The sequence below is a fragment of the Peromyscus eremicus genome, chromosome 23, assembly GCF_949786415.1.
Source record: "Peromyscus eremicus chromosome 23, PerEre_H2_v1, whole genome shotgun sequence".
Classification (NCBI taxonomy): Eukaryota; Metazoa; Chordata; class Mammalia; order Rodentia; family Cricetidae; genus Peromyscus; species Peromyscus eremicus.
Window position 1 is genome coordinate 13,613,129 of NC_081438.1, and position 25,510 is coordinate 13,638,638.

Here is a 25,510-nt window from a genome sequence, read left to right on the forward strand (position 1 = left end):
CAAAAGAGGGCACCAGGTATCATTACAGATGGTTGTGAGCCACCATGTGGTTGCTGGGAATTGAACTCAGGACCTTTGGAAGAACAGTCTGTGCTCTTAACCACTGAGTCATCTCTCCAGCCCCTCAGTTGTCATTCTTAAGGTGCCATCGACCTTTGTAAAATTCTTTCATTGACTTAAAACTTGTTAAGTAGGTTAGGCCAGCTGGTCAGCTAGCCCCTAGGGGCCTGCCTATCTATCTCCCCTGTACTAGGATTACAAGTGTGTGCCACCATGCTCAACTTTGTGAGTTCTGGGAACAAACCCATATCCCGACTGAGCTATCTCCCCAGCTTCTCTTCTTCCCAGACAGGTCGTCTCTCATGTATCCCAGGCTAGCCTCAAACTTGCTATATGGCCAAGAAAGACCTTGAACTTCTGATCCTCCTGCCTCTACCTCCCCAGTGCAGGGATTAGGTATCTTTTCCTTGTTTCAGTGATGGGCAGCATCATTCCCAAGCAAGCTACACCATTCCCAATGTCCAAATCCATGAACCTCAGGACGCTGCTGTTGGCATTTGTGTGTGGTGCTGAGGATTGAACTCAGGTCTTGTGCATGTTGGGCCAGCACTGTAACACTGACTCCTGCTGACATTTTTGTTGTTTGTTGAGTCAGGGTTTCTCTGTGTAGTCCTGGCTGTCTGGAACACACTCTGTTGACCAGGCTGGCTTTGAACTCTAGGTCCACCTGCCTCTGTCTCTCAAGTGCTGGGATCAACAGTGTATGCCACCACCACCCAACTAACATTCCTGACGTTCTTTTTTTTTTTTTTTTTTTTTTTTTTTGGTTTTTCGAGACAGGGTTTCTCTGTGTAGCTTTGCTCCTTTCCTGGAACTCACTTGGTAGCCCAGGCTGGCCTCGAACTCACAGAGATCCGCCTGGCTCTGCCTCCCGAGTGCTGGGATTAAAGGCGTGCGCCACCACCGCCCGGCCATTCCTGACGTTCTTATAAACAACTCCATCAATAACTTCCAAGGCCTAACATTCAGGACATACCAGGTTTGTTTCTCTTTCTCTTTTTAGACAGGGTCTTATGTAGCTCAGGCTGGCCTCTAAATTGTTATGTAGACAAGGATGGCCTTGAGTTTCTAAGCCTATGTCTCCGCCTCCAAAGGGTCCAGCTGGACACACCTATCTCTTATAGTTATTTAGCGAGTTGTTTTATTGAAGTGGAAAGATTTGTTTTCAAAGCTGTCTGCAAAAGTGGTGGTGGTTGTGGTGGTGGTTGTGGGGGCAAAAGATTGCCTTTTGGATCTAAAGGGCTTTTTTTTTCCCCCCTAGACAGGGTTTCTCTGTGTGGCCCTGGCTGTCCTGAAACTCACTCTGTAGATCAGGCTGGCCTTGAACTCACAGAAATCCGCCTGCCTTTGCCTCCTGAGTCCTGGGATTAAAGGCGTGCGCCACCACTCACTTCAAAGGGCTTTCTTACCTGAAGAAAAACATGACAAATAATCCCAAGAATATGTGCTTGCTACCACTGGCAGAAAAACAAAACAACAGAACCTATTTATTAAAGTAGATACGTAACTCAGATTTTAATACTGCTTTACATATTTTGTTTGTGAAATAATTCCTGTGGTTTTATTGACCAAAAATGTCAACTGGTAACAGATTTGTTTAATGTTCACTCGTCAAGCACAGTGGATAATCTTGAGGGGGAGTATGGCAAAAGCTTATATATACAAAGACGGAAGTTCTTATCATGCACGCCACATGAAGGGGCATTTAATTCCTTTTTACATATTCTCAAACATTCAAGTGAAGACAGATTCAGACTGGCTGATAAACTCTTTTGTATGTTGAGGTCCTTCGTTTTATCTTTTTGTGATAAGAAAATTCAAAATTATTCATGTTGAATTTCTCATCATACATTCATTAAAAAATACAGTAAAAAAAAAAAACCCACAAACATATAAAGGAGGGCTGTAGATCAGTTAGTTCAGCTGCTGCAGTGGCTTAGTCCACTACCGGGTTGTCTGCAGAAGAAGGGAAACAAAACCAAACAGCTGGAGGCAGCTCTTCCAGCTGCTCACATCTGGTTAAGGAACGATACACAGATGGAGACAACAGTTAGGAAGCCACAGAGGCTGTTCCTGGCCTAGTCAGTCACATCCTGATGATCCTTTCAGGTGTTTTCTTTTTCATAAAAGTAAAAAAATCTGAAAAGACACATTGTATATACTTTTTTCCCAAAATATAGATTTTTAAAAATATATATATATACACATATAATATATCGAGGTTGAAATTATGTAAAACCAATGAAGAAAACACCACTGTTGGGTCCGTGGGTGCAGCATATAGATTATAAAATGTCCCCACAGCAGTTTGGGGCTTCCCCTCCCTTTTCTCTGTTTCATGATTTAGAGTCACACCTGTGTATTGTCAAGCCTGGGAAAAGGCACTACTGAGAGCAGGTAGTGCGGAGAGCTTGGATATTTAGGAATGAAATTATGTAAATGAGCACATGAAAATGCAAAGTGGCACATTTTTTTGCAACTCATTCCAGTGTCAAAGCGTAACAACAACAACAACAACAACAACAATAACACAACAAAAACCCTAAATATACAGATGTAGCCAGGAAATATTTTAGTGCAAATATGAGAAATAACGGCATAATTTAAAGTTTCTTAAATAAGGTATTGTCAGGGTCCAGCTTGTCCCACGATGTTTCTCTAGGAACAAAAAAGTAATGGCACCTGGTGCAAAGTCTTAAATCTTAAAAATCCAGAAAATGAAGATGGAAGTGAAAGCCCACCTACCAAACATTTATTATTTGAACTTATGAGGGGAAATGTGTTGAAGATCAAAATATTTTCAAAAAATAACGAGTTCTTCTGAAGTTGCACACAACGCTGGTGGGAAGCCGCCGCCGAGATGCCGAGTCTGCGGAAGCCGGTCCCGCCCTCAAGGCCCCTCAGAAGGTCTCGTCATCATTGCAGTTGGTTGCCCAGTGTCCAAACATCTCACAGATCTCACAGTACGGCCGTTCCTCGCTCCGGCTGCCGTGGTGCGTGGAATGCGGAGGGTCTTCCGACATCTGTGCCTGGGTGGGGCAGTCCTCTGTGTCATGGAGGTCAAAGCAGTCACAAATGTCACAGAAGAGGCGGGGTTTCTTCTTGGATTGTTTCTCCGGCTCATCGCTACAAATGTCAACACAGGAAACCAGGACGTTGGTCAGAAGAAATGCTGGAGGTCAAAGTACTAACAGAGACTCTACAACCACACAGGGACCCATGACAGCCACATCGGGGGTTTCCAGGGAAGCCAGGACAAAGCTTTGTACAATGTGCACCTTAGGCTGAAGAGATGGCTGAGTGGTTAAGAACAGAGTTCCCTGCACCCACGTGGTGGCTCACAATTGTAACTACGTTTCCAGGTCATCTGATCTCCTGTTCTGGCCTCCAAGGGCACCAGGCACACGTGCAGTGCATATACACAAGCAGGCAGAATGTTCACACACACTAGCAGTCTAATGGGCCCAGAGCAGCCGCTTCTTCTTATCTGACAACTGACACTCGGATCCCTGCCGAGGGACTGAGCTCGGCTGTCATACCTGTCATAACTGTTGAGGTCGTCCCCGTTGCCATTCAGCGCAGCTTCAGACATCATCTCCACCTTCATCTTGAGATCTTCATTCTTTCTCTGAAGGTCCACTATTACTGAATTGAGGAAATCAATCTGATTTTTTTAAAAAAGAAAGAAAAGAAAGAGTGAGGGATGTAAATGCCTCAGCCACATGCAGCTGGAGTCTAGAAGTTAGGGAGAGTGCGCTCACACGACAGCTGCAAGCGTGTGTCACAGCAGGACCAACTGTGCCTGCTACAGAGCCTGTGCTTTCCAGTCTCCCCAGGGAACAGGCATGCTGAGGGGGCAGGACGAACTACAGCTAGCCGGAATGAGACCATAGCTGCGGGGAGGGGGCAACGGGGTTTCTTTCTTCCCTTTCCCATCTCTCAGTGTTCGCTACTAAGGAAGCATTTTGTATGCATATACATACACACACACACACACACACACACACACACACACACACACACACACACACAAATTCATGTCATCGAATCTGAAGCTGTTAATGGATAAACCTTACTGGTCATTCAGACAAATGACATTACACTTAAATCACTAGTCTGTGGATTGGTGAAATGCTACTGATGTTTTTCACCAAAAAAAAAAACACCTATTCTGTCCACAGTCATAATTTCACGTTTCTGAATACACAGGCATGGTTTATTTTTCTTTTGTGTGTGTGTGTGTGTGTGTGTGTGTGTGTGTGTGTGTGTGTGTGTGTGTGAGAATCCAGGGCTGAAAATACAGTTCAGTGGCAGAGCTCTGCCTGGTATGTATGAAGTCCTGGGTTCATTTCCTGGAGTCATGAATAAATCAATCAATAAATAAGCATTAAAACTGTCTATATTCTAGAACTGACTCAGGACTTTTCTGTTATGTAGATTTGGAAAAGTGATAATGGAACCTTTCTTCAGGTCACCTGACTGCTCAGCAAAGGGACAGGGCAGCAGAGCCTCTTCAGGGAAGGTGCAGGCTTCACAGAGAAGCCACACTCCCTTTCTGCGGAGGAGAGCTGTGACATGCTTGACACACAGGAAGGGCATCTGTCCCAAAAACAGCTGGGCAGCAAGGACATCAGAGTGACTGTCAGAAGGTAACATGTCCTGAACACGTCATGGCCTTTTGAACCAAGGGTACTCTAAAAACAAAACATTCTTCCCTCTTTTACAAAGTAAAAGGTTTTATTTCTCTAAATTGAAGTTTCTCTCTCTCAGCACACACACACACACACACACACACACACACACACACACACACACACACACACTCTTTACCTATTCTTCCTTTTTTTTTTTAAGATAGACTTTGCTATGTATCTCAGACTGGCCTTAAGCTCACTACATAAATTGGGAATGATGCATATCTTTAATACCAGCACTCGGGAGGCAGAGGCAGGCTGCCCCCTGTTACTTTGAAGCCAGCCTGGTCTAAACAAGTTAGTCCATATTTGAAACAAACAAACAAAAAAATGAAACCGAACCCAATTCCCTTTGTGGCAGAGGATGGACTGGAACTTCCTTTCTTTACTTTTTTTTTTTTTTTTAAAGACAGGGTCTCCACATTGCAGCCAGCCTCAAACTAATAGAGATCTTCTTGTCTCTGCCTCTGGAGTGCTGGGACTACATGGGTGTGCTACCACACCCGACTTCCTTTTTTATTCTAGATTTATTTTATGTGTGTGAGTGTTGTGTCTGTGGCCTGTGGAGGTCAGCAGGGGTCACTGGATTCCCTGAACTGGAGTTAAGGATGGTTGTGGACCACCATGTGCGTGCTGGGAACTGACCCTGGTCTTCTGTAAGAGGAATCACCGTGCTTAGCCACTGAGCCATCTCTCCAGCCCCACACCTATCTTTCAATGGCATCTTCTAAGTCATTCTGTTAGGAGCTCCATTATAAGAACAAGGAAACCACACACACAACCACACGTACATGCGCACACAAATAAGGACAAGGAAACCACACACAACCACACATACCACACGTACATACGCACACAAATAAGGACAAGGAAACCACACACAACCACACATACCACATGTACATGCGCACACAAATAAGGACAAGGAAACCACACACAACCACACGTACCACATGTACATGCGCACACAAATAAGGACAAGGAAACCACACACAACCACACGTACCACACGTACATGCGCACACAAATAACGACAAGGAAACCACACATACTACCACACGTACATGCGCACACAAATAACGACAAGGAAACCACACATACAACCACACGTACATGCGCACACAAATAACGACAAGGAAACCACACACACAACCACACGTACATGCGCACACAAATAAGGAAGCATGAAACAAACCATTTGCTGGTGGGAAGAAAAGTTCGGCAGCAGCAGAAACAAACGGAAGCAGAAAGGAAGGGGGAGAAAACAATGTTAATTCTGTGCTATGCCTGTGAGACGCACTAAGAGACAATGCTAATTCTGAGTCAGTGGGAGTCTGATAGCTATTCCAGGTAATTCCTGGCAGCACTATTTATAAAACACAACCCCAAGCTTAGAAGGATCACAGTGTCCTGCCACCAAAAAGGGAACTGACTAAATCATGGTACACCCAAACAGCGGACGGAATACTATACAGCTAAAGAAAGGATAAGCACAGAGTACTTTATGTGGTATGCTGCAACTTATGTCTAACAAAACAGAACAAAACTGGAGAGGTGTGCTGGTGTCGCACACCTGTGATCCAGCAATTGGGAGGTGGGGCAGGAGAAGCACCTTGTTCAAGGACAATTAGACCTACATGAAACCCTGACTCAAAAAAAAAAAAAAAAAAAAAAAAAAGCTGGGTTGCAGCAGCGCATGCTTTTAGTCCCAGCACTTGGGAGGCAGAGGCAGGTGGATTATGAGTTTGAGGACAGCCTGGTCTATAGAGCGAGTTCCAGGACAGCTAGGACTACACACAGAAACCCTCTCTCAAAAAAAGAAAAAAGAAAGGAAAAAAATTAGAGGAGATTGTTTATTTATATTGAGTGTGTGTGTTGGAGATAGGGCTCTTGCCTTGTCACATAGGCTGGTGTCAAACCCCATGATTCCAATGACCCTCCCATCTCAGCCTTCCAGTGCTCGAGCCAGAGGCATGTGCTGTCACATACCTTATCTAGCTGTCCATTAAATCTGCAAAGCTAAGACGTGGGTAAGCGTCGGGACTGTGGGACTGAACGGCAGGGACTGGAAACCTTCCTACTGGATACCTCATGTAGTCCATAGCAATGCATTACACTCTCTCTCTCTCTAATGACAGGAACAGGGGACAACGGGAGCGCTAACGGAGGAGCATTACCTGACTCTCCTGGGCTCTCTCGTCCTCTTCCGCCTGGGCGTCAGTGTTACCTTATATTAAAAACACGAGAACAAGAACAATCAGAGGGTTCGCTGCAGACACTGCAGACACTGATGGGCTGCCGTGGGATGCTCACTGTCAAGTGTCTCCGAGGAGAGGAGAACTCGGAGAAGTCCCTGCCTGCTCTCTGGCCGCTACTGGGTCTCAGACACTAGCCCCGTCCCTTCAGGGATTCTCTCGAGATGGCCAGCTCTGGGGACTGGCGCCTGTTTTTTAGGGCTGCAGCAATCTCTGCTCTCCTTCGCTGCCTCGCACTTTGGACCTCATGGCTGCTGGTGTGACCGCAGCTGTGACACACTGCCTTCCTTGTGTCACAGCAGGTGGACAGCATGAGAAGACCCAACACCAAGCACACTTGGGACTAGCCCGTGTTTGACTCAACTGTGGGAGAGCTGGGGGCAGGATGGTGGGGTGGGCGTAGAGGTGAGGGGCAGCTGGGCAGCCCACTGGAAGGGCACCTCTACCGGTGGAGGCACAGTGTGGGAACGGGAGGAGAGGGGTGAGGAGGAGGTACGGGGGTGTCCTGGACACGTGTAGACACCTCGTACCTGAGGAGAGGGGTGAGGAGGAGGTACGGGGGTGTCCGGAACACGTGTAGGCACCTCGTACCTGAGGAGAGGGGTGAGGAGGAGGTACAGGGGTGTCCGGAACACGTGTAGACACCTCGTACCTGAGGAGAGGGGTGAGGAGGAGGTACGGGGGTGTCCTGGACACGTGTAGACACCTCGTACCTGAGGAGAGGGGTGAGGAGGAGGTACGGGGGTGTCCGGAACACGTGTAGACACCTCGTACCTGAGGAGAGGGGTGAGGAGGAGGTACGGGGGTGTCCTGGACACGTGTAGGCACCTCGTACCTGAGGAGAGGGGTGAGGAGGAGGTACGGGGGTGTCCTGGACACGTGTAGACACCTCGTACCTGAGGAGAGGGGTGAGGAGGAGGTACGGGGGTGTCCTGGACACGTGTAGACACCTCGTACCTGAGGAGAGGGGTGAGGAGGAGGTACGGGGGTGTCCCGGAACACGTGTAGACACCTCGTACCTGAGGAGAGGGGTGAGGAGGAGGTACGGGGGTGTCCTGGACACGTGTAGACACCTCGTACCTGAGGAGAGGGGTGAGGAGGAGGTACGGGGGTGTCCTGGACACGTGTAGACACCTCGTACCTGAGGAGAGGGGTGAGGAGGAGGTACGGGGGTGTCCGGAACACGTGTAGACACCTCGTACCTGAGGAGAGGGGTGAGGAGGAGGTACGGGGGTGTCCTGGACACGTGTAGACACCTCGTACCTGAGGAGAGGGGTGAGGAGGAGGTACGGGGGTGTCCTGGACACGTGTAGACACCTCGTACCTGAGGAGAGGGGTGAGGAGGAGGTACGGGGGTGTCCGGAACACGTGTAGACACCTCGTACCTGAGGAGAGGGGTGAGGAGGAGGTACAGGGGTGTCCTGGACACGTGTAGACACCTCGTACCTGAGGAGAGGGGTGAGGAGGAGGTACGGGGGTGTCCTGGACACGTGTAGACACCTCGTACCTGAGGAGAGGGGTGAGGAGGAGGTACGGGGGTGTCCCGGAACACGTGTAGACACCTCGTACCTGAGGAGAGGGGTGAGGAGGAGGTACGGGGGTGTCCTGGACACGTGTAGACACCTCGTACCTGAGGAGAGGGGTGAGGAGGAGGTACGGGGGTGTCCTGGACACGTGTAGACACCTCGTACCTGAGGAGAGGGGTGAGGAGGAGGTACGGGGGTGTCCGGAACACGTGTAGACACCTCGTACCTGAGGAGAGGGGTGAGGAGGAGGTACGGGGGTGTCCTGGACACGTGTAGACACCTCGTACCTGAGGAGAGGGGTGAGGAGGAGGTACGGGGGTGTCCTGGACACGTGTAGACACCTCGTACCTGAGGAGAGGGGTGAGGAGGAGGTACGGGGGTGTCCGGAACACGTGTAGACACCTCGTACCTGAGGAGGAGCTGAGTTGCCTCTTGTTCTCCTTGAGTTGCAGCTCCAAGTTCTTGACCTTGAGTTCAAGCTTCACCTTCTCAGACTCCAGCGTCTGCACAACTGAATGCAGGGACTTGGCAGAGGCGTTCTCTCCCCGGAGCACCGTGACCTGCAGCGACGCACAGGCTGGGCTCAGGCTGGGACCGTGGCCGGGGAGGGGGGGGCGGCACGGGGGACGGACACCAGGCCCCGGGGACCATCCCCCCCAGCACCCTACCTCATTCCTCAGCTTCTCCAGCTCTGCGTCCTTCTCTGTGAGTAAGGTACTGGTGAGACTGATGGATTTCTGCAAAGCAGCTTTCTCCTCATCGGCGTCCTTTATGTACTCGGATTCCCTAAGAGACCAGAGAGTTACAAGAGGTCCAGCAGTCAGCGGAGGGAGTGGTCAGCAAGCAACTGTGTGACAACAGACTTGAGAGTAACGTCAGTTAACATTGGAAAAGAGGTGGAACGGGGGAGTTGTACAGGGATCGAGGCTGTTATGCCTGTAAATTTTACTTACTGCGAGGGAGAAAAGGTTTAGCTATGCACAGACATGCAGAACCCGCATGTCATTGTGTCCATTTGAACTCAAAAAGACAAGTTAATACTGTTGGAAGATGGAGATTTTTAAAACTATCGCACCCCCCCTAAAAAAATTACAGCAAAATAGAAAGAACCCCACGTTGAATATTGTTACTTCTGGAATAAATAATTACCAAGCAATGACAATTAAAATACATACATGCAAAGCAATTATACAGATGTCATGCAGAGCAGTTTGATGCTGGAAATATCAGTTGGTTCTCACTAATTTCAGTAACTTCTTAGTAAGTTCTGAGGTTGTGTTTTTAAGATTGTGTGAGCCAAAACAGTAGCAAAGATTATTATTATTCAAACTGAAAAATAACTGCTTTTCAACCAATCTGAAGAAGGCACTGGGCTGCTTCTAGAACTGAGCTGCAGGAAGGCTGGGGGGGAAAACAGAAGTGAGGCGGTTCACAGAGCCTCATCCCTGCTCTCTGCTGGCTCACTAGGGGGCGGGAGAGGCCTCTGGGGACACTGTCCCCGGTGGAGTCCAGGTGGAGAGCGCAAAGGATGAGGGGGACACATGGAGGCCGGGCAAGACACAAGGAAGTCAGCCCCAAGGAGGGCGGGGAGGGTGTGTACATGTATGATGTGCAGGCGTGTTTTTTTTTTTTTTTAGGCTGTGCTGTGAAGCACAAACATGCTGAGGTCATGAAAGGCATGACTTAGTGAGGGACTGTCAGAGATCTGAAGAGACTAAGCAGACAGAACCACACGAGTGCAATGGCATTTCCTAGCTTGGACCCTGGATGAGAAAAATGACTGATGGACATCTGCAGAGAGCTGAGTAGTGGTGACTTTGTGGTCTGGGTACTGGTACTGAGGCTATGTGACATGTTCATAGTGGGACAGCTGACTAGGGAAATGAACTGGCTACGCCACCTTTATAATGCTTCTGTAAACCTAAGACCAGTTTTGAAAATAAAATGTTCTTAATTTTCAATAAACAGATCTGTGTCACCAAATTACTTTGGGGAAAATAAAACAAGAGAAAAGTGTCTCAGGCTAGCGCTCAGGCCACACAATCTCAGACACTGCATCAGTGGAGGAGGAGGTCGCCAGCAGGAGTCTGTCACTAGGGAGCGAGTCACTGCCAATTCCATGAGAAGCAGGTGGGGAGAGGCTGAGCAAGTGGCATTTAGTCTGTTTTCAAATCAGCTGGGGGAACAGGGAATGGAGTTAGAGATGGTACAAGGGATGGCTGGTTAGTGAGACCCAAGGTATCCGGCACACGAATTACAAAATTCTCATGGCTCATGGTAAACGGAAATTGTATACGAAGATGGAAATAAACGTGTTGTATTGATCTCGTTGTGTGGCTTAGACCTTTACACTCCAGAATGAGAAGTAGTAAGAGAAGAATCTGAGACTTTACAGAAGTGCTCTGAATTAGTAAACACTGGAAAGGAAGAAGCATCAGTGGCGTTAAAGTCCCGAGTGAGTGTGAGGACATGGGGCCATCTCAGAGTTAAAGCAGGGCTTCTGGAGTGGGAGGAAGGAGCAGGCATTTTTGCAACGTGGAAAGTAAGGCTCGGGTGCTACCCAAAGATACAGTAAATGTGGGCTCTCTGGATTTCTCTGAAACGTGTTTGGTATTTTGTTCTACTGTAAAAATGAAATCTGGAGCTTTGTTTAAGTAGCACTCAGGTTTGAAATAATTTTTTTTGAAGTTTTAACTAAAAATTAGCAGGACTGGGGTTTGCTGAAGACAGATGTGGGTTCTCCTCTGCCCAAAGACCTAGTTGGCTAAGATCCCATGGACACTTAGCATCTGGGAGCGACAGCCACTAGTAACCAGCAGAAAGGTCACCAACTCAAACTCCGTGCCTATCCTGTCTACATACAACCCAAGCCACGCAGATGGCTAAGATGGCGACAGGATGTTTCCTACACAAATCAACCACAGGACACGCGCTGAGGAAAGAGACGGCTCAGCGGTGAAGTCACCGCCACAGCCTGATGAGTTTGATCCCGAGGATGCACATGGTGTAAGATCCACCCACCCGCCCCCAACACACCGTAAATGTTAAAGGAAGGAAAAAGAAAGAAAAGAAAGAGGAAGAAAGCAAGCAGGAGGTCTACCAGATGACAGGGCACACAGGCTCGGCAGCTCATCTTTGTGACAGATCCTCAGTGATGGCTTCTTAGGCAATTTCTACGCCTTAATTCCTCTGCACAAACCAAGAGGGGGTGAATTAAACCATCTGTGCCAACATTACTGATGTGTGAGAGGCAAACAGTTTAAGCCATGTTGGCTAGAAGGGTTTCCTCGTACTACCAATACCAAGACGGGATGCTAACAGGATGTAAGAAGGGCTTCAGGGCCAGAAACTCTTGTCCTATCCCCCAAGGGAATGTGTCGCTCAGATTCTTTTCTTACTACTTACATAAGAAATAAAGTCCAGTGATGAAGCAAATACCTTAAAGTGTTACTGGGCGAGCTTTAAAATACAAGATAATAAGAACCAAATATTAGAAACATGAAGAAAAATGCAAAGACAGTAAGGAGAACTAAATTTGCACCCAAGTTCTTTGTTGTATATCAATATCAAAAAGAAATGTGTGTGTGAGTGTGAGTGTAAGTGTGTGTGTGTGTGCGTGTGTGTGTGTGTGTGTGTGTGTGTGTACATTGCTGAGGATATTTTACAAAACAAAAGCAAGACACAGAGGGACAAAGGCAGCCAAAAATATATACAACGATTTGGTTTACTAAAAATATATGAGATTTATTGATTATAACGTGGATAGACTTTCTTTAGTCTTACCATGAAAGACACACAGATATAGCAAAGGAAGCAAGAGTAGGAAAGGGAAAAGAGAGGATGAGGTGAGCATTGGTGAGCAGCGCAAGCTCGGAGACAGTCGACAGTTACAACCCACAGGGAGCTCAGGGAGCTGGCCAGCGCAGGCCACTTCAGAAGGTCCTCACGGGGCTTACACTCTGTACTACCAGTTGAATTTACACCCCCCATAAACCCACGTCTAAAACTTTGGCTTTGCTGTCCTTCTTTGGCATTAAAAAGCCCAGAGCAAAAGGGGAGCCAAGCTAGCTCCCCAGTGTGCATCAGCCTGGGCAGCTGTGGAGGGAGGGGCAGATGCCTCCAGTTCCAGCGGTTAGACAGCTCCCTTCCCAGCTAGATCCCTGGAGACCTGCTTTCCCCTCGCCTGTTTGTCTTTCGTTTTAAGACAGGGTCACTATGTAGCCCTGACTGGCCTGAAATTCACTCTGTAGACCAGGCTGGCCTTGAACTCAGAAAGATCCTCCTGCCTCTGCCTCCCTAGTGCTGGGATTAAAGTTGTGAGATAATACACTGGCTGGAACCTGTTCTTAAAGACACATGTCCATCTGTACTCAAGTTTTAAAATGATAACAGTTTTAAATTCAGAGAAAAACGATCACTCCATATTGCGTGCAATCCAATGTTTACAGATACCAGAACCACAAAGCAAATGCAGGAGGATGCCACCGATCTCGTTACGACAGTCTCCTGGAGCCAGCTTGGCCTCCTACCTCTCCATTGCTGGGGTCGCAGGCACATTCTACCGTGCTTGGTTCATAATTTAAAGTTGTATTTATTCATTAACTCTTTCATTTACTGTGTACATGTGGGTAAGTGTGCGTGCCATGGGTGCGGAGGTCAAAGAACAACTTGCTGGCATCAGTTCTTTCCTCCTATCATGTGGGTCTGAAGGGTAGAATTCAGGTTGTCAGGCTTGGTGGCAAGCTCTCTTACCACTGAGCCACCTCGCCCGTCTTTAGCTTACAATTTAAATGTACGACTTGGGGCAGGGCAGCTTTGAGATCCTTAGATCCCACAGAAGGCTTTTCCTAGGGGACTCAGGACCTTACACAAGCTGGGCTGAGCTCTCACACTGACTCCTCAGTGACGGCTTCACCTGATGGTGGGGGAGTCCTGCCAGTCTGTACCATGACCACGAGGAATAGGGTCATCTCCTGCCTTCACTTCTAATTTAAACCACAGACCGGCTCCTGACACAAGGAGGCTTGTGTGCCTTTTTGACGTAAGCATTGAGAACGTATTTACGTCAAGATCATATAAAGCCTTTAGTCCTCTCTGCAGAGCAGACAGTTAGCCATCACAAGCATGCATCCACAGAGGAACCCTTACCAAACTGACACCTGGGAGACACTGGTCTAACTTGTTGATATTTTAAAATACATTCAAATTCAGTCTTCCAAAATAGAAGCAACTGTCCATGAGAGTTGATTAACAAGAGAAAATCAGTTTAAACAGAAACTAAATTTATAACTTTTCTGATTATCATCTTTAGGTTTGTTCACCAAAGTTAGTAGGAATCATTTGGTGTTTTGGTTTTGGTGGTAATAGACTGAAAGCAGGGCCTCACATGAGCGGGAACTGTCCTGTCACTACTCAGTGTTTAATTGTTTGAGACAGATCTCATTAAGTTGCATAGGGCTATCTTGCCTTCAGCCTCCCCAATAGATACTAGGCCTGGCTTAAATTAGCAGAAATTTTTGAGAGACACTTTGCTAAACATATAATTTAGTCAGTCACAGATAAGTGAGGGCTCACGAAGTACACTATCTTTTAAAAATCAGTAATAAATACAAGGTACATGGAGAAGAGAACACAAAAATCTGAAGCTCTAGGTCTCAAGACTGTATCCATTACTAATGGGCCTGAGTTCTTCCCTAAGTTCTGGTCTGGGGGCTTCTGCTTCATCATTGAAAAATGCACACCCCACCACATCTTCCACTGGGATGTTTTGAGATTATATGAATTTGTGAATTCAAAAGTGTTGTGTAAATGTAAAGGGATTATGTGTTACCTCAGCCCATTTTCATTCATTTGTCCCCTTTTGAGAAAGCTACAAAAACAAGGTCTCATTATTTTTCTGTCCAGTGGAAGCATGGCCATGGTGAGACACATGTGCATTCTAGAATGTAAAGACCTTGGAAAAACTCAACAAAGGAAACCAAGTATTTTGTGCGTGTGCGTGTGCGTGTGCGTGAGACAGGGTTTCACTGTGTAGTCCTGGAACTCACTTAATAGAGCAGGCTGGCCTCGAACTCACAGAGATCTGCTGGCCTCTGCCTCCCTAGCGCTGGGATTAAAGGCATGTGCCACCACCTCCTGGGGAATCTTAAGTATTTCTTAATTAAAACCAGACAGAGGAAAAGGCTTCCCCTGGACCAAGGCCCAACAGCCTCTAAAACACAGCAATCCACATTGTGCAATCCAAATATTTTTGTAGGCTAAATAAACCCTTGAATTCCCAAGTGTGAGACACATCTGTCAAACATCAGTAGGCCAGGGAAACCTCTGCTCTGACAAGAGAAGCACTTCCTAAGAGCATGGGAAAATTTGGGGGTAGGCTGGATTTCTTTTCTCTCTTTCGTTTCTTCTTGTCTTAAAAAAAGCACAGGGTCTCAAACATCGATATGCACCTGAGGATGACCCTGAACTACTGATTCTGTCACTCCCAAAGATTACAGATGGTTGTGTTGTTGTTTGTTTTTGGTGTGGGGATGCACACAGGAGCTCATACATGTAAAGCAAGCTCTCTATTGCTGAGTTATATTCTTAATCCCTACTTTACTTTAATTACTTAATTAGTTAATTAATTAAATTATTTATTTGTGACGGGGTCTCATTATATAGCCCTGGCTGTCCTGGAACTCACTCTGTAGACCAGGCTGGCCTTGAACTCTGAGATCCACCTGTCTCTGCCTCCCAAGTGCTGGCATTAAAGGCATGCTTTACCACTGCCTGGCTTTAATTTTAATTTTTTTTTTTTTTTTTTTTTTTTTTTTTTTTTTTTTTTTTTTTTTTTTGGTTTTTTGAGACAGGGTTTCTCTGTGTAGCTTTGTGCTTTTTCCTGGATCTCGCTCTGTAGACCAGGCTGGCCTCGAACTCAAAGAGATCCGCCTGGCTCTGCCTCTGGAGTGCTGGGATTAAAGGTGTGGGCCACCACCGCCTGGCTTATTTTAATTTTTTAAAGCAGGATTTTGCAATGTAGCATAAGTTGAATTCAAATTTATGATCCTCCAGACTCAGCCTCCTGAGTGCTAGAATTATAGGTATATTTTATCCTGACCTAGACTAACTATTTCAGTTCTATGGACCCCATTTATCTCTACTCAAAAGAGCTTGGAAAGTTATAAAATATTATGGAGGGATAATGAATAATAGAAACAAAATGGTATTATTTATTATTAAAAAAATCAAGCTTTCCCATAATTAAAATCAGTATTGTATCTAAAGTGATTACTATGTATACAATTATCATAATGTTCATTACTAAAACCATCGATATGAGGCAATCTGAATTTAGTAAAGTAGTTCTGAGTAAATGCAGTTGACAATGGCTTAAAATTTTAAATTTCTGAAACTAGCACAGACGGATCTTCACAACTTGTCAACTGCAAGCACTAAAACACCACAATGCCATTTTCTGAATTTAAGAAGGTGACTGTTTTCTACAAGCTAGCACACACAGCACGTTCTGAAGCTTGTTAAACACACACATCAGAAAACATACAGGGAGCCTACCTCTTTTTCATCTCTAACAACTGATTATTGAGTACAGATCTTTCTTCTTCCAGCTGAAAAACAAAAACAGAGAGAGTTCAGTTGATAGCAAGTCCATCCATAGAGGTCCGCTGCTCCTTCCCACGATCCACTCCAGGGGGGCAGATGCCACCGGCTGCTCTCAAGCAGTGACTTTGGCAAGAAGTCACAACCAAGAGGGTAGCTACTATTTTAAAAGTTGCTTTTGATCTGATGGCTCACCCCTTCCTGATAGGCCTGAGGATCAGAATATTCATTTTCCTAACAATATAAATTTTGTAGAAAATAATAAAAAACTGTGCCTGCATCCACCCATTTGTAAATGCTGTTATACATATAAATAACCATAGGAAAGACACACCAATCATGTGCAATGTGTCCTCAAGGAAACCCAATGGGAGGAGGAATCATTTTTAAACTGCACTTTTCTACACTGGTTCATGTTACAAACACGAGAGAGACAGACAGATGGGGAGGTCATGAGACAGGGTCCTGATGTGCAGCTCAGACTGGCTCTTTTCCTCTTGCTTCAGCCTCCTGAAGGCTGGCTGGATCACAGGCATGCACCGCCATCCCGAGCTACATGTATGATATGTTGACCTTAAAAATAACACTTCAACTTATAAGGAATAATAATGATTGATTTTTTTCAGATAAAAACCCTTTACAAGCCAGGCATGTTGGTACTGTTGTACCAGTCACTCAGGAGGCTGGGGCAAGAGGATCATTTAAGCCCAGTTAAAGACCAGCCTCAGTAATATAGTAGACCAGTTCTAAAACAAAAACAAAAAATGAAAGGAAAAGAAAAATTATAAATTTGCTTTAAAATAATACTCAAGGAACCAGGAATGGTGGCATACACCTATAACCCCAGCATTCACAGAAGAATGAGGATTGGAAGCTTGAAACCAGTTTATACAGAGAGACCCTGTCTCAAAAAAACAAAAACCAAACCAAATCTAGCAATTTAGGGTATCCAGGCATAGTAGTCTAGGTTTATAATCTCCAAACTCAGGACACTGAGGCAGGCAAACAGAGAGTTTGAGATCAGTCTGGGCTGCATGGCAAGACCCTGTTTCAAAAACAAAAAGCACTCGGGGAAAAACTGCAGAAGGTGTGCGGAGTACTGCTGAAGCAAGAGCAGCCAAGAACTCATCACGAGTGGTATCTGATACAGGAGCACAGCACTGGGTGCTCCCTGCCCTACATATGCTTGACATGTTTTTTTTTGTTTTTTGTTTTTGTTTTTTTGGTTTTTCGAGACAGGGTTTCTCTGTGTAGCTTTGCGCCTTTCCTGGGACTCACTTGGTAGTCCAGGCTGGCCTCGAACTCACAGAGATCCGCCTGGCTCTGCCTCCCGAGTGCTGGGATTAAAGGCGTGCGCCACCACCGCCCAGCTTTGACATGTTTTATAATTAATTAAAGCTTGAAAAGAAAGGACAGATGAGTGGAGAAGAAATGGAAGGTTCTTATTATGAGAAAAGCCTGCAATGAATGCTGTACACAAATGGTCACGGTTTGGGAACACTAGACCAGAAGAGTATCCAGCAGCTCACATAAAAAACAACAGAGGGAGCTGGAGACGGCTCAGCAATTAGGAGCACTGGCTGCTCTTGTAGGGGACCCGGGTTCAGATCCCAGCACCCACATGGTGGCTCACAACTGTCTGTGACTCCGGTTCCGGAGCATTCAATGTCTTCTGGCCTCCAGAGGCACCGCACGCACACGATGCACAGACATACACTCAGGCAAAATACCCACACATATCAAATAAAAATAATAAATCTTTAAAAACAAAACAAACAAAGGGTGGGGAAGGCAAGACAAATGAACAAAAGAGTGTGCTGGGACTTTGCCTAACTGTCAACCCATCACTTAAACTAAGCTATCCAAGCTTGAGTGAAATGAAGGCCACGGACAAACTCAGGGCCAACACCAACTCCGATTTCATAGGTTCAGTATGCCCCTTGAATAACAAGGAGCAGGGCTTTCCATTCTGCTTCCTGCTGTAACTGAAGACACACGCAGGAGGGCTCAGTAACTAGAGGGAGTGAACGTCAGAATGCTGCGCTCTCCTCTCGGTGAGTAGGATAGTAGCATGCTTGGAAGCCCAGCTTCTCACAGGATGAACTCCCTGCTGAGAGTCTAAGCTGAATCTTTCTCCACCAGTTTCCCCAGTGAGGTGGTTCATTTGGGCTATTTCAGTCTCTTCTCCGAGAGTGTTCTGAGGTCCAAAATAGCAACTCTACCTTGACAGCACAAAACACACTCTCCGTGTCTGAGGATTTCTTGTCTCGCCTCCCACACGCAGACAGACAAACTTCTGCTCTTGGAAGAGCAGATGGAAAAGGAAAGATCCAGTGGGTCTGCCTGTGACAACCCGCTTTCAGAGATGATGGGGGGATGGTAGAGAGGGGATGCGCTGCTGTGGGGCCCTCTCAAGGCAGAACTGGTACCAGTTTCTAGGAGCCACCTCTACAGGGCCCCACACCCTTTCCTAGGACGGCCCTCATCCAGGGACCCATCAACGGAGAATATAGAGACCATGGGCTATCGAGATGACTCCGCGGGTAGAGGCTCTTGCTGCCAGCCTGATGATTTGAGTTTAATCCCTGGGACCCATATGGTATAATCTGTTCATATGTGCTCAGTGGCATACACATGCCCTCCACCCCAACAAATAAAATGTAACTTTAAAACAAGAAAGAAAGAAAAAAAAAACCTGAGACATTTCAGTCAAATTTGGGGCTGAACTCTAGCACCCCAACTCTAGCACGCCAGTAGAGTGAGTCAAGGCTACCCTCAGTCTGGCAGGACAGCTTCCTTCTCTTTTTATAGATGCTGCTGAGGGGCTCCACTCATAAACACTGTACACCACACGTCCCCTCAACCCTGCTGCCCAGGGAAGCTGGCCTGCAACAGTGGTACACATTCACTTACCAATTCAAGTTGCATAAGCTCTCAAGAGATGCCTGAGGAGACAGCATGTCTTAACAGCTGGTTTGAGTTATAGGAAAACATGCACACAGCCGCCCTCTCAAACACACACATTCACAGCTACCACAGCCTGGTCAAAGAATGCTGCTGTGTGGCCACAGGGTGAGAGGACTGAGGGGACTGGGGCCAATACCTACACATCTACACATATCGTCTCAGTCCCTGTGAAGAGAGAGCTAGTTATTCCCCCTCGGTCCCCTAGGAGCTCTGCCATAGTCTGACCAGCCGCGAATATCCTTCCCTGCACAGGCAAGTGGAAAACAACGATCCCTTCAGCCCTAATGCCTGCCCTGGCAGCCATTCACAGCTGAGACACTCGTCAGGTCCAGGGAACAGCTCTCTAAAAAGTCCCTCAAAAGCTAGAGGTGAGCAGGAGGCTGAAGAAGTCTAGAGGGAGATCTCAAGAAAGAGACTGAAAATGTGTCTGCTCAGGGAAGATCGTGAGTAGATGAACTAATGTAATGCTTGACAAGTGGAAGACAGACTCTCCAAACAGCAGAGGTTGCTGGCCTCAGGGGCCACACTGCATACAAAATTACCATTTCTCAAAGAATAATTAACTTCGTTGTTTTGTTTTGAAAATTAAACACACTCTTTTTAAAGAGATTTAACAATACTGTATAGAAACAAAATCAAAAGGAGGAAAATATCCCTTAATGCTGTCACTCAGAGACAACTCCAACTATCATCAGCTGAATGGCCTGGGGATGGACAGGCTGTTTTCACTTCAGTTGGCGTGTGCGAGTCTAGGGCACGTGTCTGCTGAGGTCCGCGGACTGCTGGGAGCCGGTCTTTGCCGGCCACTGCACTGAGGCGGCCAGGGTCTCTCCCGCTTCTGCACTGCACTGAGTACTCCAGGCCAGCTGCCCAGGAGCTTCTGGGCAGCTCTTGTCTCCGCCCCCATCCTGCCTTACAAGCTCTGGATGCACACCATCCCAGTCAGCTTGTGTGTTTGTTTTTTGTTGTTATTCAGACAGGGTCTCTCTCTGCAGTCCTACCTGGCTGGGAACTCACTATGTAGATCAGATTGTCCTGGCATTCACAGAGATGGACCTGCCTCTGCAGTACTTGGATTACAGGCATGAGTGGTGACCATGCCCTGCCTCACGTAACCTTACGTGAGTACTGGAAATCTAACTCAGGTTGTAAGGCTTGTGTGTATGGTTTAGCCCTTTTACCAGATGAGCCAGCTCTCTGGTTATCTTAGGGTTTGTTTTCCTTTTCTTTTCTTTTTTCCTTTTTGGTTTTTCGAGACAGGGTTTCTTGTGTGGTCCTGGCTGTCCTGGATCTCGTTCTGTAGACCAGGCTGGCCTCGAACTCACAGAGATCCGCCTATCTCTGCCTCCTGAGTGCTGGGATGAAAGGTGGGTGCCACCACCGCCCGGCTTATGAGGAGACTCTGGCCAGCTCAAACACGGCCAGCATTGGTCTGGCAGGCTTTGCCCTTCTTCCCTCATTCCCTTGTTAGCATTACCCAAGCAAGCCATCAAGGTCTACTCCTTTATCTGGCCACTTCCTCCTCCCAAGGCTGACCATCAGGAGTCAAAGCTCCCTTTCGCTCGCCTAATTAACATGCCCAATTAAAATTAAACACCTCATCCTAACATGGGGTTTCCCCTTGTACCTTTGTAAACTGCTGTTTTTCCTATGTGCCATGTCTGTCTCCTCTCTATCCGGGGCAGTCCTCGGTGCCATTCAGGGACAAATGCCCCGTCCCTCTGTCCCTTCCCCCTTGTCCTCCATCTCCTGTCTTTGTCTTTTGTTCCCTGCAGTCTGCCCCTCCCTGGCAAATAAATCTCCTTTGGGCTGAGAACTTGGTCTTGAGTTGTCCTGAGCCGATACTTTTCCTTTCATTTGAAGAGTTTCGTTTTAATAGTTTTTGTAGGAATTTGCTTTTTCTGCCTAGGCACTTAAAAACTTCTTTCTAAATTCTTGAGTTTCAATACTAACTTTTATTATCATTGTGTGTGATGATGTGTATGGGGCTCATTGGCACTCACACACATGTCATTCACAGGCACAATTAAAAAAAAAACAATACAATAACAAAATATTAATTTTGACTTGGATTAGGACAGAACTTCCAGCATTTCTGAAATGGCCCTAAACATACTTCTGCCATTTTGTAGTACATATTTATGTGAAGCACTGTTTTCAGTCTTGACAGTTATAAAATTGTTGTTTGTTTGTTTGTTTTGAGACAACGTCTTATACTATGTAGCTCTGGTTGGCTTAGAATTCACTATGTAGAGACTTTGGCTGGCCTCAAACTCACAGAGATTCACCTACTTTCCAAGTGCCGGAAGTAAAGGTAAAGTAAAAATATTGATCAACTCTTAAAAGTGTTGAAGATATCCTACATTCTGCAATATAAAATATTCATCTATTATTAGTACACAAATTTTCTTTCGGCTTTAATAAATGGCAAAATTACATGTACCACAAAGAATTGTTTTACAATAAATTTATGATTATCAGTAAATGTTTAGTTGGTATACTTATTTTATATGCCTATGTACCTGATGGCTATAGAAATACTTCTCAGGCAAAAAGAGGTCACGAGTGGTCGGTTCAAGCAGCCGTGGTTTTAGCTGGTGCAGCGGCACACAACTGTCTCCAGACCGCTTGGGAGGCAGAAGCACGAAGATTAAGCGTTCAAAGCTGGCCTCAGCCACGTTAGCGTTTGAGGCCAGCCTGTGCTACATGGGACCCTGTCTCAAACAAGAGAAGAGCAGCAGCAACAGCAGCTCCTGTTTGTGTGACACCAATAGGAGAGACTGTGATCCGGCTTCAAACAGCCCTGTTTTCTAGTGTTCCCGGAGCCTAAAGTTGTCATGGCTGCTGTTCACTATTGTTACAAAATAACGTATAACAGGCTTAGATTAGCTTTCCTTTGCTAATCCATGTCTATGACTTTAGGCCGACTGAAAAGGCAGGCAAATTCTCGTGGATCAATTTAGATGTCAAACCAGGTTTTGTACATTTTCTGCCATAACTTCACTCAGAAAGGACTTTTCACAAAACAGCTATTGACCCATCTTATCCTTGTCAAGCTATAGCCTCATTTCTCAAATACCCCTGGGGAAAAGCTGCTGTTTCCATGGTGACAGCTCGGTGTACCTGCTGTCTTTGTAAGATGGAATACATGTGAGGAGGCCTGCAAATGATAAAGCAGACATTCATCTCAAAGGTGGCCTCTAGGTGTTCACTTCTATTGAAGACCGCACATTACTATATATAGTTGAACTTTCTTTCTTGTTGTTTTGAATACATGTGAGAAGATGGTAAAATAGACATCTCAACTGATAAATCAGACATCTCTCTCAACACTGACCATCTGAGATGCCTTCCTGTTCTGTAGAACTCACGCCATTATTTTTAGAATACCCTATGAAAAGAAAATAATGCTCTGTACAGTTTCCATTTATGTGACTGCCTGAATTCAGTCTCAGTGCTCCCACCACCCCCACACAGCAAATCCCAGGTGAAGGGATCGAGAGCTTATCTAGCCAAGCAGTGGGGGCACATGGCTTTAACCTAGCACTCGGAAGGCGGAGGCAGGTGGATCTATGAGTTGGAGGCCAGCCTGGTCTACATAGTGAGTTCCAGGAAAGGCACAAAGCTACACAGAGAAACCCTGATTTGAAAAAGAAGAAGAAAGAAAAGGAAGGAAGGAAGGAAGGAAGGAAGGAAGGGAGGGAGGGAGGGAGGGAGGGAGGGAGGGAGGGAGGGAGAGAGGGAAGAAGGAAAGAAAGGAAGGAAGGAAGGAAGGAAGGAAGGAAGGAAGAAAAAGAAAGAAAGAAAGAAAGAAAGAAAGAAAGAAAGAAAGAAAGAAAGAAAGAAAGAAAGAGAGAGAAAGAAAGAAAGAAAGGGGAGGGAGGGAAATTAGGGTCTCAGTGTGGTCCATGTCTTAGAATTACCATTGAGGAGAAAAGGGAGTTCCCATCTCACAGAACTTCTGAGGTGGTATTTAGAGGTAGCTACCATAGGCAGGGCTGCAGACCTCAAAGGACAGGTACGAACGGAGAAAGAATGCATATAGCATCCAACAAGAATGGGTAAATAAACATCAATACATGTCTATTAGAGGGAGTAAAATTCAGCAATGAGAAATAATTACCCCCCTCCTGAAATCATGATGTTAAATGAAGAAGACGTGCAGTATTTGATTCCAATGATACGTAATGTACAGAACAGACAAACCCTTAGAAAGAAGGGCTGTTTCCAGGGGCCGGGAGAGGGTATGTGGAGTAACTGCTTAAAATGGGCACGCAGTTTCCCCTAAAGTTTTGTTTGTTTTTTGAGACAGGGTTTCTCTGTGTTTCCGCACCTAGCAGTCCTGGATCTTGCTCTGTAGACCAGGCTGGCCTCAAACTTACTAAGATCCACCTGCCTCTGCCTGCCAAGTGCTGGGATTAAATGAGTGCACCACTACCACCTGGCCCCGCTACAGTTTTAAAACTGTTTTGGAACTAGATAGAGGTAGTGATTGCACAACATGGGCATTATAAAATTAAATGTCACCACATTGCACACTGTAAAATGTTTAAAATAGAAACTGAAATGCATGCATGCATGCACGCACGCACGCACGCACGCACGCACGCAAGCACGCACGCGGAACAACAAGAAATCACCCAGGGCATCAGGCAGAAAACTTGCTGTGAGCACAAACTGCCCATGCTGTTGCATTAACAGTCATAACTCCCAAGTCATGTCTACCATCAGATTGCTAAACCAAACATTTTCATTTGGTTCTGCCTAACACAGTCTGTTTTAAAAGACAACATGGGGTTGGTGAGATGGCTCATAGGGTGAGAGCTTGCTGTGTATGCCTGGCAACCTGGGTTTCATCCCTGGAGTCCTCATAAAGGTGGAAGGAAAGACTCAACCAGAGTGTCCTCTGACCTCCGTGTGTGTGCTATGGGATACAGACTTGCAATCACACATACACACATTGCAGGCCAATCAAACAGGATCTCTAAGGAAGAGCTCCCTCCAGCGGCCCTCCATACCCACAGTCAAGTCCTGCTCATTATCTTCTTCCACCATTTTCTCCCTCCCCACTTCCTGGTTTGTTGAGACAGGGTCTCACATAGCCCAGGCTGGCCTTGAACTCACTATGTACAGGAGGATGACCTTGAGCTCCTGACCTTCCTGGCTCCACATCCCCAGTGCTATGATCATAAGCATGCACCACTGTACTCAGCTTTCGAATTTCTTCACTGCCTTTTTTAAGAGAATAAAGAAGAAATGGTCTACAAAACCACTGTCACAGGGAGGCAGGGAGGCAGTCCTCTAATTCAATACACAGCCTTGTCTTGAAGGCTCTTGAGAACAGGGTTTAAAAATTCCGACAAAGACTCATCCTGGTAACAGGAAAAGGACAAGCAGGAAGTAAACAGTCTTCAAATAAAGGCTCTTCCCAGAGGAAGTAGAGCTTCCTCCCCAGGAACTCCCCAGTGAAAGCCTTAGTATGCAGACATATGTTGGGATGTCTTGGGTTATATAAGCAAATAAACATTTGAAAAAGGAAAAATAATCTACCAGCAAAGTTCAGAGTGCACCCCACATTAACACTGTGGTGCTGGGTTTAACCCAGAGCCTCCTGTATTTGAGGGGTTGCTCTGCCTACAAATACATTTGAACAATCCTGTTTGGCCCCACCTACCGCATATTCCTGACTCACCATTTTGTTTCAAGCCTTTAAAACAGTGGTTACTAACTAAGTGAAGAGGTTCCGTCCTCAGCAGGGCAGCGGCAGGGAGAAGAGTCCTCAGCCACAGCTACTATGTCAGACCTCATTTCCAATGGGGGTATCCTCAGCTAGTTGTCATTTAGGAGCTGTGCTTCCTCACCTCTAAGACTCTCAGTTTCAGAGGAAGGTTAGGATGCCACAAAAGCAGTGGTATGGCTTCTCAGTAAACACCCAATGAGTGACAATGTTGTTAAGTAAAGCAACTTCGGCCTGGGTCAGGATTTACCTAACTCTGTCAATCTAGTCTGCCATTTTATTTTATTTTTTTTTTTTATTTTTATTTTTATTTTTTTGGTTTTTCGAGACAGGGTTTCTCTGTGTAGCTTTGCGCCTTTTCCTGGAACTCACTTGGTAGCCCAGGCTGGCCTCGAACTCACAGAGATCCGCCTGGCTCTGCCTCCCGAGTGCTGGGATTAAAGGCGTGCGCCACCACCGCCCGGCTTAGTCTGCCATTTTAATTTTAGAAGGAAACACTAAGTGTAGTAATGCAACTGAAGTTCTAGATTTTAAAAACAGCATTTCTGTCAAACACTGTAGCTCTGTAATGTAGTTGGTCTTTTCTTTGGGTTGCCAACCAGCTCCCAAATAAAGACACAGAGACTTATTATTAGTTATGAATGCTCAACCTTATCTTAGGCTTGTCCCACT

The 25,510-nt window shown here is 46.2% G+C and overlaps 1 protein-coding gene across 1 annotated transcript in view; it reads right to left on the minus strand.

The window, feature by feature from the left end:
* Positions 1-2,790: 2,790 nt before the first annotated feature.
* Positions 2,791-25,510, minus strand: part of Clip1 (CAP-Gly domain containing linker protein 1) — a 90,909-nt gene continuing 68,189 nt past the window's right edge. The window contains exons 21-26 of the mRNA XM_059249635.1: positions 16,090-16,142; positions 9,204-9,321; positions 8,945-9,095; positions 6,932-6,981; positions 3,600-3,724; positions 2,791-3,186 (exon numbers count right to left, since the gene is read on the minus strand). Coding sequence (XP_059105618.1) covers positions 2,961-3,186; positions 3,600-3,724; positions 6,932-6,981; positions 8,945-9,095; positions 9,204-9,321; positions 16,090-16,142 — 723 coding nt within the window. The 3' untranslated portion in view covers positions 2,791-2,960. The remainder of the gene's footprint in view (positions 3,187-3,599; positions 3,725-6,931; positions 6,982-8,944; positions 9,096-9,203; positions 9,322-16,089; positions 16,143-25,510) is intronic.